The sequence below is a fragment of the Periplaneta americana genome, chromosome 9, assembly GCF_040183065.1.
Source record: "Periplaneta americana isolate PAMFEO1 chromosome 9, P.americana_PAMFEO1_priV1, whole genome shotgun sequence".
Taxonomy (NCBI): domain Eukaryota; kingdom Metazoa; phylum Arthropoda; class Insecta; order Blattodea; family Blattidae; genus Periplaneta; species Periplaneta americana.
The window spans coordinates 63,414,068-63,428,254 of NC_091125.1; the positions used below are offsets into that span (position 1 = coordinate 63,414,068).

Here is a 14,187-nt window from a genome sequence, read left to right on the forward strand (position 1 = left end):
CTAAAAAATAAAATTATGAGAAACGAGTTAAATTGAAGTAAATGGAGCAGATATGTAGATATATATTGAAATTACATGAAACTGATTTAGTTATTTTCGAGATATATTATGTGGTGCACTTGAAGTATGTGTTTAGACAAATGGTTTCAACAGATCAATCTGGCCCATGAAATTAACTCTATTTATTCCACTGTTAAACATAAAAGATTCTTTGGAAATGAGCAAACAAAAATCTAAGTCAAATTAATTTTTATAGTACTTGGGTGCGGTAACAGATATATTATGAATAAATATGTAAGAAAATACAATGACAATGCTATAAATAATTGAATGGTTTGAGGAGGGGGATGGGGGCAATCATTGTGTTGGTAACATGTTACCTCTGTAGTGGTTGGATGAATCGTTCATCTCTGATGAGGCATGTGTACATGAGGCCAGAAAGTATTACACAGATACAAAGATTCTTTTCCCTGTGGTGGCCAGAGTGGACATATAGCGTTTTTCCTGCTTGGTCTTCATTTGGTTTTAAGTAAATGATTATATACAAAATTATATTAAACAGACCATATGCCCTTTAGAAGACGTAAAGATTGGACTTTTTCATCACTCTTAGAGAATAAGGAATTTACAATGTTCGAAGTGTCTTCAGGTGAAAAAAATGGGGGAGAAAGGTATTCTACTCATTGGGATCGTTACATACACCTAAAGCTGATACTCTAACAGCTATGGAAAAAAGTACAAACTTTATCTATTTTAAACAATGCACCATTTTCAGACAAAAACTATTGTATATTCCCTTTTATACTTACACTATACATTGGCATGGTTCTCATAATTTGATCAACAAGTTTAAATGGTTCACTAACAAATGAAGAATGAAGTCTCAATAGTGCTCTTGCACCATCCATCCTGCCCTGAAGAACAAGACCAATCACAGTATTCCAATATTCCGGTTCATTTTCTGCCCCATTTTCGAATGCTGTAGGACCATACTCTGCATTCAAGATGGCTTGTGCTTGACGTTCATAACGAAAAAAATGGAATTTTATCCATTCCATTAACTGTGGAAGTACTACATCTCCTGCAACAGAAGCAAACAGTTCCTGTTACACTATTATTGAAAAAAAGTTACATACTGTATACTATTAAAGCAGTTAATATATTGTATCTCAGGCTGATGAACAGTTTGTAGATACCGGTATCTGAGATGAAGCTGTTTGTTATAGTTACTTAATATCCATTCTTCTACCATCCAGAAGATATTTCAAAGGTACAGAGAACTTAATTGGACGTTGAGTGTCAATGAGGAACAGTAAGAAGACTGGAGTAGACAGACAACTCTAGAATATCAGGACACACCGACATTGGGCAATGCATTTCCAATTCACTCTCAAATTAGGACAGATGAGCATTGGTGGCTTATTCTTTTCACACAAGGGGAATACCTTTCCATATTCCTCCTGCATACAGTATTCTGTACTTGTCAGCACGTGATCCTAAACTGAACTTCAACTTTTCAGTGAAGAGAATAGTCCACTAATACTTTCCAATCAACATCACTACATTGTCGTTGTGTGTATGTGTGAGTTTGTTTATCCAGCAGTGAACTTTACTATTTACAAGCTGTTTGAAGTTGCAATCAAATTCTCAAATCAATTTTATTTCACAACACAAACAGATCACTTGTTCTACCTGCAATTTTGGTAATGTTGATTACCTCTTCCAGGGATTAACCTATCTGGCCCCTCTAGTGTGCGAGATATCAAATAAAATTTGCAACATTGATATAGCCTACATTATTTTTAGACGTAAAACACAGGAGCAAAAAGAAAAAGTATTTCAATAAGTTTGAATTGATCAAGAACCGTTCCTAAATGGGGAAAGATACCAACATTTAGTTCCTATAAGTCGTCGTCGTCGTCATCGTCATCGTCATCGTCATCATCATCATCATCATCATCATCATCATCATCATCATCATCATCATCATCATCATCATCACCACCACCATCACTATTACCATTACCATCACCATCACCACCACCACCACCACCACCACCATCACCATCACCATCAGTAGCACTACAATCTGGGTTGAGCCTCAGCTTCTTTCAGGATCCTTTGTCATGAGTCCCTACCCTTGGCCACCGTCCACCAGTTCTTAACTCCAAGCTTTCTGATGTCCTTCGTGATACAGTCCTCCCACTGAAGTCTAGGTCGTCCAACTCTCCTCTTCCCTTCAACTTTGTATCCTATAACTCTCTTCGGTATCTCATTCTCTTCTATTCTCTTGACATGTCCTGCCCATCTTAGTCTGGAGACCCTAATTGAATGTATAATGTCGGAAGATTTGTGTAGGCTCTATAACTTCCTGTTACTCCTCATCCTCCATGTATATCCATTGTTAACGGGTCTGAAAATTCTTCATACCACTTTCCTCTCAAATATGTTTAAGCATTCAATATCAAATTCTGTCATGGCCCATGTCTCGGAAGCGAGTTGCCATAAGTACACAGGAAAAAAACTATATATATTTTCGAACATTTACATGGAAATATACAGAGTGATTCATTTGGCCCTTCTTATTCAGTTTTATTCAACTCTGTATTAATAGCATGTACCTATCTTTAGAAGATTTCAACACAAGATTAGGTGTGAAACTTGTATATTTCGAGGGAGAGTCATTTGCATCTTCTTTTGTGAAAATAGTCAAGTCTGCATTTTTTTAACATTCTAATAAAGGAAGCATCTATGGTAGGTGGAGCTATACTGATTACATTTCAATAACATATTATAAAGGAGGAAAGGAACTGGCCATCCTACCCCATTATCTCCTGGCCTAGTTGCCTCATAAGTGGTGCCTTCTTGGTATCACATGAGAGATTCAGACCTGTCTTCAGAGAGTTGACTAAACAACAACAACAACAACATATTACAAGTATTCGTATTTAAGGTGTTAGTGGTCAAAGTACAACCATTTCATAATATTATATATGCTGGAACTACTCGTCTCATTCTACAATGCATTTATGATACCTTTCCAGCATATTGTGACAGCCACGTGAGATTCGATCTCACGACTGGCAGAAGAAAACAAGGTCGGCCGTAGTTCGGCGCGGAAGTTGCGCGCGCATCTGCCTCCTGGGGCATGTGCTGTGGCGTAGAGAGGAGAGGAGAGAGAGCGACCGCGGCAGAGAGGGGAGAAATCCAGAGAGGTCTGGATAGGCGTCATCTTCTAGGCATCGGTCGATTGTTCGCGAGATCGTATTTTCCGGAAACTATGGTTTAGTTATAAATACGACACGCGAGTGAACTTGAGCAGTTGTTGTTGTAATCGTTGGACAGCAAGCCAGCCAGTCTTGTGTAGCAGTGAAGCCAGCTTTGAGACCGGAGTTCGACTTGAGTGTGTCCACAGCTGTGTGAGCGTCCGAAGTCCTCAGTTCGAGTGCAGTGGACCGCAGTTGGGGGACCTGAGTTCGAAGTTCAGTGGACTGTCTCTGAAGGTCTGGGGTTCGAGATACTGTGAACTCGAGTGACGGAGCTAGGAGAACTAGCCAAGGCAAACGAACTGTGAACTGAGAACTGACAGTTCAGTTTTGTAAATAGTGCTTTGTGAACATTAGTTAAGATTAGCAGTACATTGTTGTTCTCAAAAATCTAAGTAAATTGTCATTGTCGTCTGTGGAGTGCAGTAACGAATACTGTGTTGCTGTGTGGAGCGGAAATCCCATTGTTGACGGGAGTGTTACATTCAATTATAGAAAGTGATTATTGTTGTTTTGAGAATAAAATTACATTATTGATTTGTATAAAAAGTTACAAAGTGGTGTCAGAAGCGGGATATTGTTGACACAATGGAGAACCTACAGCAGATCCTGCAAGCCATCGCGGAAATGAAACCAGAAATGAAAAACGAGATACGTGAAGTAAAAGCAGAAATGAAAGACGACATGAACAAGCACATCAGTGAGGTGAAGAACGACATAAGTGAAGTAAAGGCAGACATGAAAAACGACATCAGTGACATAAGTGAAGTGAAAACGGAGATTAAAAGTGTCGTTGCTATGCAAATCGGTAGCGTTTAGGCCCAAGTAGATGGAATAGTTACCATCGTGAGAGACGAACTTAAAGCCGATTTTGACAAACTAAATGAGAATTTTGCAACTATAAACGAGACAGTGGTCGAACTAAGACAGGATGTAGACCAGCTCGACGGCAAAATTCGCGCTCTCGAACGTCGTCAAGAGGAAACGAGTGTGCTGATGGACCAACATGCTGAAGAAAACAAGCACATACTCGCGTTAATGGATCGCCAGGCCAGAGAACAGAAACGGATAATCGCCGAGGAAGTTCAACGGGCCGTGCAACAATCGGCGACAGAATTGAGGACCTCACATAGTGGCCCTGTGGAACCCTCGCCTTCAGCCAGACACTGCAACGTCAAGACGCCGAAGTTCGACGGTACGACGTCTTGGGCGATTTTCCGTCGCAAGTTCGAGGCTACCACGGCACATAATGGGTGGATGCCAGTGGAGAAGACTACTCAGCTGCTGACCACGCTTCAAGGACAGGCGTCAGAGATTCTTCACAGCATTCCCAAAGATGGGACAGCCGCTGAGATAATGGTGGTGTTGGAGGGATGTTATGGTGACCATCAACTTGCGGCAGCATTAGGACCCAACTAAAAACGAGGGTCCAACAGTCAGGCGAGTCCCTACAAGAATTTGCAATGGCAGTGGAACAACTGGCCCGTAAGGCCCTCAGGGGCCTACCTACTGACTTCATCGCTGGAGAGGTGGCCTACACCTTCGGCAGCAGAGTTCGAGACCCCGAAATCAGACAACAGCTACTCTTGGCAGAGCATCGTACCATCAACGCAGCTCTGGCGGCAGCCCTCAGGATGGAGGCGGCCAAGTCGGCAGCGGGAGTCTCAACACCGCACTGGATCAGGAGCGTCATGGCGGCGATGCTGGGGGACGCCAACCGAAGCCACCTGAGTGGCGGAGACGAGGAGCACCCACCTGCTGGTCCTGTGGCAGACCGGGACACTTGAGAAGGGACTGCGACCAATCTGGCCACAGGCAGGAGAGAGAGGTGGCCAACGTCGAGGAGCGCCAACAGTCAACAGAGTGGTGGAGACGACGGGCGCCCACCTGCTGGTCCTGCAGCAGACCGAGACACTTGAGGAGGGACTGCGACCGAACTAGCGACCGACGGGAGAGAGAGGCGGCTGACGTCGAGGGAAGCCAACAGTCACCAGAGCGACGGGTGCCCACCTGCTGGTCCTGCGGCAGACCGGGACACCTAAGGAGGGACTGCGACCGATCTGGCCACTGGCAGGAGAGAAAGGTGGCTGACACCGAGAGGAGCCAACAGTCACCTGAGCAACAGGGACGACGGGTGACCACCTGCTGGTCCTGCGGTGAACCTGGGCACTTGTGGAGGAATTGCGATCGACCTGGCTCCAGCCAGGAGAGAGAGGGGGCCAATGCTAGGAGGAGCATGTCGGCGCCGTCATCACCGTCCCCTCCGATCGTCCTGAAACCGGTCAACAGAAGATGCGACGATGGGCTGATTGCTGAAGGACGGATAAAAGGCCGTCCATGCAGAGTACTGGTGGACACCAGGGCGATGCTCACTATCGCCAGACCAGACGTCGTGCGTGGCCTACCTGGGAGGACCCTGCTGCGCCAATACGAGCTACGGACTGCTTCAGGCGAGAGCTTGCCCATCCAGAGAGAGGTCTTCCTGGATCTGACCTTAGGGAAGAGGAATCTGGAGATGTGGGTGTTCGTCGCCAACATCACCGAGGACATCGTCCTGGGACTCGACGCCATGTGGTTACTCGATGCGACGGTGGACGTCCGGCGCCGTATATTCCGTTTTGGTCGGGATGAAGTGTTCCTGATGGACGCCAAAGACCAACCTGTGGCCAGCGAGCTCTCTTTGGAGGGCCAAGTGGAAGAGCAAGATAGCGCCCACGCAGTACGAGTATCGCTGCCCAGCCAAGCCCAGGATGGGGTGACACCACCATAAGGAGGGAGCAGCCGGAGGGCCCCAAACGTTGGACCGACTAGCGGCCTACCAAGGGACTGCCCGGGATGAGCAGTACATTAGCAGTACATTGTTGTTCTCAATAATCTAAGTAAATTGTCATTGTCGTCTGTGGAGTGCAGTAACGAATAGTGTGTTGCTGTGTGGAGCGGAAATCCCATTGTTGACGGGAATGTTACATTCAATTATAGAAAGTGATTATTGTCGTTTTGAGAATAAAATTACATTATTGATTTGTATAAAAAGTTACAATATCATACTTAACAAGCCACTAAGCATTGATCCAATGGAATTATAAGCAAGTGATTTGTTCTTTTAAATACTGTATTCCATATTCTACGATCTCTGCGTAAATACTTTGTCTTTTAAAATACTTCATAATATTATTTGGTCTCCATATCAAAATACATATTAAAACAACATACATGATGAAAGACTCGAACCAATAATTTTATCATTATTAGTGTGTTAGACAATATTTATTTTGCAATTAAGAACTAACTGATTATGAATCCTGTGTTTACAGAATTGACTGTGAGTGTGCAGAATTGCATATTTGGTCTCCACATCAAAATACATATTAAAACAACATACATGATGAAAGACTCGAACCGATAATTTTATCATTATTAGTGTGTTAGACAATATTCATTTTGCAATTAAGAACTAACTGATTATGAATCCTGTGTTTACAGAATTGACTGTGAGTGTGCAGAATTGCATATTATTTTGGTCTCCACATCAAAATACATATTAAAACAACATACATGATGAAAGACTCGAACCGATAATTTTATCATTATTAGTGTGTTAGACAATATTCATTTTGCAATTAAGAACTAACTGATTATGAATCCTGTGTTTACAGAATTGACTGTGAGTGTGCAGAATTGCATATTATTTTGGTCTCCACATCAGAATACATATTAAAACAACATACATGATGAAAAACTCGAACTGATAATTTTATCATTATTAGTGTGTTAGACAATATTCATTTTGCAATTAAGAACTAACTGATTATGAATCCTGTGGTTACAGAATTGACTGAGTGTGTGCAGAATTGCATAACTTTGTACAAAGAAGATGCCAATGACTAACCCAGTATACCAACAGTTCTTTCTTGACTGGACCTATATATCTAGTCATATTTGATCTTATTTCTATTCATACCTGGTACAACATCTACGTACAGAATTTCACATAGATGCCACAGAAATTCAACATTGTAGAAAATTGCCACCAATTTCAAACAAACTTCTTTCCGAGAACTATCATTCTTTGAGGCTTCTGTCTGTAAATTCTCTAAGCAAGCTCGTACAATAGACCTTAAAAAGGAAAAAAAATGATGCCTATTATTAACATCATTGTGTATTTTATATACAGTAACATAAAAATGAAAAGATGTTTCATTATGTGACCTATGTCTTACACTTGTTGGTCTTGTCTTTATTGCATAGAACCATTTAGACTATATATACCTTCTAAATACAGTGTGTATACAAACTGTCTCTTCAATGACGTCAGCAGGGTAAACAGCAGAAGGTTCTAATGACGAGATAACAAGTAATGGCTTTAAAAACTTTTGAGGAAAGTTTTACGATATTTAGAGATAATGATAACATCGATGTTGTGCTCAGCTCTGAGATCTTGAAAACTAGGTAGGCCTACCAGTCTCTTTTAACAACATTTCTGTAGAGAAGAGAGGTTATAAAGAGGACCTTAAGGTGACGTAACTTGTGAAAATAAATTGCTAAATTGAAGAAGCACAGAAGATACACCACAGTCATACAAGTGTAATGTCACATTTCTATTATTTTTATAACTAAGTAACTAATGTAAATTAGAATTTTTCTTCTGTTATACATGAGTAATAAGAGTGTTTAACTAATATTACATCATGTGTTCAGTTTCAAGTACAGGTTTTTCAGCTACTGGTGAAATGACTTTCTTATTTAATTAACATGAAACGTTTTTAAATGTATTTTTATTAGGCCTCACTTAAGACTGTATACCATGCTTTTGGTAAAGTAAAATTTACTCTTTCAGATGCTTTTTAAAATTTTACTTTGAAATAACCATTCAAATTATATGTTGTTGTTTTCTAATGCCAGGCGTTTGACAATAAAGTCATTTGACCTCTTGCACTCCAATATTTTTCAAAGATATTATCATGACCAGCCACTAAAGCACAGATTTTGAGGTGTTCCGAATCCATTTCTATTCAAATTATATTAAAATGTACGTTTGAAACATTTTTTTAAGTGTTTAACTAATGATATAATCACCCTACATGTTTTCAGCATCACTAAGTTCGAATGTATGCTTTTAAAGAAAGTTACCTGTATTGACGACTGAGTTTAAGAAGATCAGGTCTAATATCATTTCCACCAGCTTTTTCAGCCAATTTTTGACCTGCTAGAAAAGTTCCATTGGACTCGTTAATGAGTTTCCTAGTGATGGGATCAAACAGCATCACATCAAATCTTAACTGATGTACTTTTGCTTCACAAGGTGCGTACTCACTAGCCCTGTCTGGAAAACAGAAAGAAATACTTACAGTGCATCCTATTTGCATATAAATTCGATAGGCCTATCCATTTTGTTGAATGATAAATTTGGGTACACCATCATGCACAATTACTAATGACCCTACATCACCACCACTGAACTAGCACCTAAAAAGTTACTGCAATTACAAAATATGTTGTTGTTTTCTAATGCCAGGCGCTTGACAATAAAGTCATTTGACCTCTTGCACTCCAATATTTTTCAAAGATATTATCATGACCAGCCACTGAAGCACAGATTTTGAGGTTCAATTACAAAATATAACAGTACCAGTAATAATAATAATAATAATAATAATAATAATAATAATAATAATAATAATAATAATAAAATAATAATAATAACAAAACTGGTCAAATATCAATAGGACCTACAGTTATTTTATTGGGTTAAGAAGCAGTTGTAATACGAATTTAAGATTATGTGCAGCACACGTTTTCCATTATCAAATGTTAAGAAGCGTTTATAAGGTGAATATTACTTATGTCTCAGCCACTATAGGAACTTGATAAAATACTTTGAAAATGCCTTGGATTTACAGTATTGATTATTGGAAATTGATGTGATCACTGGGAGAGCTGTAAGCCCACTGATCTCGCCCTAAATACGTACCTTACTAATATACAAAAATCGTCGTGCGTGAATGATGAATACAGCCATATTTCGTTAATGTAACAATGGATTTCAGTGTCGCGAATATAGTAATAATACTACACACCTAATCAAACCTAACCTAACCTCTCTCATACTACACATCTAATCAGACTTAACCTAACCTGTCACATAATACATACCTAATCTAACATAACCTGTCACATAATACTATACACCTGTAGTAACATTCCTCAGATTTAGTATAATTTCGTTTGCATGTATTGCCGGCCCTGCTGCTGAAGTCGGTAGCCATCTAGTGGAAGTGGATCATAATTCCATGAAGAAAATATGGCTACTTTAATTAATTACATTTAGTACGTTCAGTCTGTCTCGTGATAGGCTATATAATGTGTGTGTGTGTGTGTGTGATGCCTACCCACTTCACTTGCGTGATTCGGGTTCCGCATACTGAGAATAGATGGCAAGACTGTGACCCATTTTCAAGTTGCACACCACTTCGGCAGGCCACGTTATGCATGATGTGTGTCTGTGAAGAGTTTTATATATATATATATATATCCCATGTATTGTGGGTCCCTATCACCATGGCATGGCGCGTCCTCAGGTTGCGGATAGAGGAGACGGCCTCCAGATATGGAGGGTAGCTGTGAATATATTGAATAAGCAGTCATGGACAGACGATAAGGGGTAGTCCTCCAGCTTGGGGGTTGGGCGAAGGGCTAACAACCCATCACCGTAAAAAACAGCTTGTTACGAATCCCTACAATAAGCCTCGGAATAGGACTGATTCTCTGGCACGACCACAGCAAAGGAATAAGGTTTTGAGATTTGGCACTTGGAATGTAACTAGTCTTTACAGAACAGGAGGGGTAACATTAGTAGCAAAAGAACTAGCTAGATATAGAATAGACTTCGTGGGAGTACAAGAGGTTAGGTTAGATGGAAATGGCATATCACAAATAGGAGATTACTTGTTGTATTATGGGGAAGGAAACAATAATCACCAATTAGGAACAGGATTTTTTGTTCATAAAAGAATAAAATCAGCAGTAAAAAAGGTCGAATTTATCAGTGACAGGTTATCATATTTAGTACTTAAGGGTAGATGGTGCGACATCATAGTTATAAATGCTCACGCACCTACAGAAGAGAAAGATGACCATATAAAGGATAGCTTATAAGGAATTGGAACATACTTTTGATCAGTTACCTAGATATCACATGAAAATTTTATTGGGGGATTTCAACGCTAAAGTAGGACAGGAGGATATTTTTAGACCAACTATTGGAAAAGAGAGCCTACACATAACTAGTAGTGACAATGGAGTTAGATTAGTCAACCTTGCCACATATCAAAAAATTTAAATGTCAAAAGTACAACATTCCCCCATAAGGATATACATAAATATACTTGGACTTCTCCAGATGGATTGACACACAACCAAATAGATCACATTTTGATAGATAAACGGAGACATACTAGTATAGTAGACATTCGAACTTTCAGGGGTGCAGACTGTAATTCTGATCATTATTTGGTAATTGGAGAATTAAGAGAAAGACTATCAGTAGCCAAGCGAGTAGAGCAACAAGTTAATATTACCAAATTCAATATTTTGAAATTAAAGGACGAGGAAACTAAGCAAAATTATCAGGTGGAAATTTCGAATAGGTTTGCCACTTTAGACAGTTCCGACGAAGTTGAGAAAGAATTAGATGTTAATAGTGTGTGGGAAAATATCCGAGATAGTATCAAAATTGCAGCTGAGCAGAACATAGGTTATTATGAAACAAAGAAAGAGAAACCGTGGTTTGATGAAGATTGTTGCATCGTAGTAGAAAGAAGGAAACAGGCAAAATTGAAATTCTTACAGGATCCAGTTGAGGAGAAGAGAGATAATTATTGCAAGACGGGAAGCAAGTCGTACACTTAGGAATAAAAAGAGAGGTTACTTGAAGGAAAAACTGAACGAGGTAGAAACAAATAGTAAGAATAAAAACATTCGAGATTTATATAAGGGTATAAAGGAATTTAAGAACGGATATCAGCCAAGGGTAAATGTGATCAAGGATGAGAATGGTGACTTGCTTGCAGACCCTCCATCAATCCTAAACAGTGGAAAAACTATTTTGCGCAACTACTAAATGTACTTAGGCCAAATAGAAATGATCGGGACGAAATTGAAATACAAACTGCTGAGCCATTTACACCCGAACCCACGCTTTCAGAAGTCGAAATTGCGATAGAAAATCTGAAAAAGTACGTCTCCAGGTATCGATCAAATTCCAGCAGAATTAATACAAGAGTGTGGAAGTGCATTACATAGCGAAATTTATAAACTTGTACTTGCTATTTGGGTAAAGGAAATTGTACCAGAACAATGGAAGGAGTCCATAATTGTACCTATTTTTAAGAAGGGGGACAAGACTAACTGTAGTAACTTTCGAGGAATATCACTTTTGTTGACGGCGTACAAAATTTTGTCCAATATTCTTTTGAGAAACTCCATACGTAGATGAAATTATTGGAGATCATCAGTGCGGTTTTAGGCGTAATAGATCGACTATTGATCAGATTTTTTGTATTCGACAGATAATGGAGAAAAAATGGGAGTATAACGGTACAGTACATCAGTTATTCATAGATTTCAAAAAGGCGTATGACTCGGTTAAGAGGGAAGTATTATATGATATTCTTATTGAATTTGGTATTCCCAAGAAACTAGTTCGATTAATTAAAATGTGTCTCAGTGAAACATACAGCAGAGTCCGTATAGGTCAGTTTCTATCTGATGCTTTTCCAATTCACTGCGGGCTAAAGCAGGGAGATGCACTATCACCTTTACTTTTTAACTTCGCTTTAGAATATGCCATTGGGAAAGTTCAGGATAACAGGCAGGGTTTGGAATTGAACGGGTTACATCAGCTTCTTGTCTATGCGGATGACGTGAATATGTTAGGAGAAAACCCACAAACAATTAGGGAAAACATGGAAATTTTACTTGAAACAAGTAAAGCGATCGGTTTGGAAGTAAATCCCGAAAAGACAAAGTATATGATTATGTCTCGTGACCAGAATATTGTACGAAATGGAAATATAAAAATTGGAGATTTATCCTTCGAAGGGGTGGAAAAATTCAAATATCTTGGAGCAACAGTAACAAATATAAATGACACTCGGGAGGAAATTAAACGCAGAAAAAATATGAGAAATGCGTGTTATTATTCGGTTGAGAAGCTTTTATCGTCTAGTCTGCTGTCAAAAAATCTGAAAGTTAGAATTTATAAAAGAGTTATATTACCGGTTGTTCTGTATGGTTGTGAAACTTGGACTGTCACTCTGAGAGAGGAACATAGGTTAAGGGTGTTTGAGAATAAGGTGCTTAGGAAAATATTTGGGGCTAAGCGGGATGAAGTTACAGGAGAATGGAGAAAGTTACACAACGCAGAACTGCACGCATTGTATTCTTCACCTGACATAATTAGGAACATTAAATCCAGACGTTTGAGTTGGGCAGGACATGTAGCACGTATGGGCAAATCCAGAAATGCATATAGAGTGTTAGTTGGGAGACCGGAGGGAAAAAGACCTTTGGGGAGGCCGAGACGTAGATGGGAGGATAATATTAAAATGGATTTGAGGGAGGTGGGGTATGATGATAGAGACTGGATTAATCTTGCACAGGATAGGGACCGATGGCGGGCTTATGTGAAGGCGGCAATGAACCTTTGGGTTCCTTAAAAGCCATTTGTAAATATATATATATATATCAATAAGAATTTAAATATGTTGTGGTTGTGATAAAAAGTATTGAAAATTGGTTTATAGCGCCACATTGGCAGTGATAAAAGCGTGCAATATTCGTTCAGTGGCTGATGGATAATTGACCGAAGTCTCAAACATAGCCTAGGCTACCTTGTGTGTGAGCTGTTACATGCTGATAAGCATGTGCTCCTAATCTATTTCCAGGAATCCACGTAACTCTTAAACCAGCACGTTGACACACTTCATCAGGTATCGCCTGCAAAACAAATTTTATAGGCCCTATTAGACACTGGTTAACTGATCATAACCTCTATGATTTCACAAACATAATTTTTGATAAAGGTCATAATTTATAAAATTATAAATTACATATAATGATAGACAGAATTAAAAAATCGGTATGCCTAAAAATCTGTATCTACTCACATAAATGTTTTCTTCTTCCATTTTCATTTGACTTTATTCATCCCGCAACAATCACTTATGCCGCGCTTTCGAAACATCACACAACGCCATAAGGACACAGTTTGTAAAGAGAAAGATAACACACTAAATTTAAAATACGAACTGCCCTTGCCATCTGCCATCTGCTATGCCTTCATGATTCTAACTTGATGTTGAAAGTGTTTTCTTACTACGATCTTTGATTACGTAAAATGCGCATTTTGATGTTTACACTTCGGTTTATTTAGTTCTTCACAATTAAGAATATAGGATAGGGGTCGTTAATGGAGAAATAAGTTAATGTTTGGCGCAAAATGGAAGTGACGAGAATAAGTAAGTTAATTGTAAATGTATGCAGTTATATATATTTTTTTATATATAGGTATTAACACCTCTGGGTTGTTGAGTATCATTTATTTTCTTACCAAGAAAAGGTGTTTATGTTTCTATCTTATGTAAAGACGTTTGCTATGTTTTACTATTTAAGTTACTTGGTTATAGATTTTCGTGAAGTGGTCGCAGAATTGGACAGCGTGATTCCTGCAGCCCAATTTCTTGCCATAGACGGCGAGTTCACCGGCTTGCATACAGGTCAAGATGTAAATGCGTTTGATACACCAGCTCAATATTATTCCAAACTTCGTTCTGGTGGAATGGACTTTTTATTGGTGCAATTTGGCTTATGTGCCTTCAGTTACGATGAAGAAAATGACAAGTAAGTGGTTGATTGCATTATC

At 39.3% G+C, this 14,187-nt stretch overlaps 2 protein-coding genes across 7 annotated transcripts in view; one reads left to right on the top strand and one right to left on the bottom strand.

Annotated features, from left to right (window-relative positions):
- Positions 1–13,628, bottom strand: part of Nup75 (nuclear pore complex protein Nup75) — a 31,023-nt gene extending 17,395 nt beyond the window's left edge. The window contains exons 1-5 of one of the 2 annotated variants that reach the window (XM_069834886.1): positions 13,433–13,628; positions 13,157–13,262; positions 8,397–8,589; positions 7,228–7,382; positions 810–1,081 (exon numbers count right to left, since the gene is read on the bottom strand). In XM_069834886.1, coding sequence (XP_069690987.1) covers positions 810–1,081; positions 7,228–7,382; positions 8,397–8,589; positions 13,157–13,262; positions 13,433–13,459 — 753 coding nt within the window. In that variant the 5' untranslated portion in view covers positions 13,460–13,628. The remainder of the gene's footprint in view (positions 1–809; positions 1,082–7,227; positions 7,383–8,396; positions 8,590–13,156; positions 13,263–13,432) is intronic. The other variant, XM_069834887.1, reaches the window with a different exon arrangement.
- A 2-nt stretch (positions 13,629–13,630) lies between these two features.
- The window catches only part of LOC138706010 (poly(A)-specific ribonuclease PARN-like), a 66,509-nt gene continuing 65,952 nt past the window's right edge, over positions 13,631–14,187 (top strand). For all 5 annotated transcript variants that reach the window (XM_069834889.1, XM_069834888.1, XM_069834892.1 and 2 more), the window contains exons 1-2: positions 13,631–13,783; positions 13,952–14,165. In XM_069834889.1, the coding sequence (XP_069690990.1) occupies positions 13,765–13,783; positions 13,952–14,165 (233 nt within the window). In that variant the 5' untranslated portion in view covers positions 13,631–13,764. The remainder of the gene's footprint in view (positions 13,784–13,951; positions 14,166–14,187) is intronic.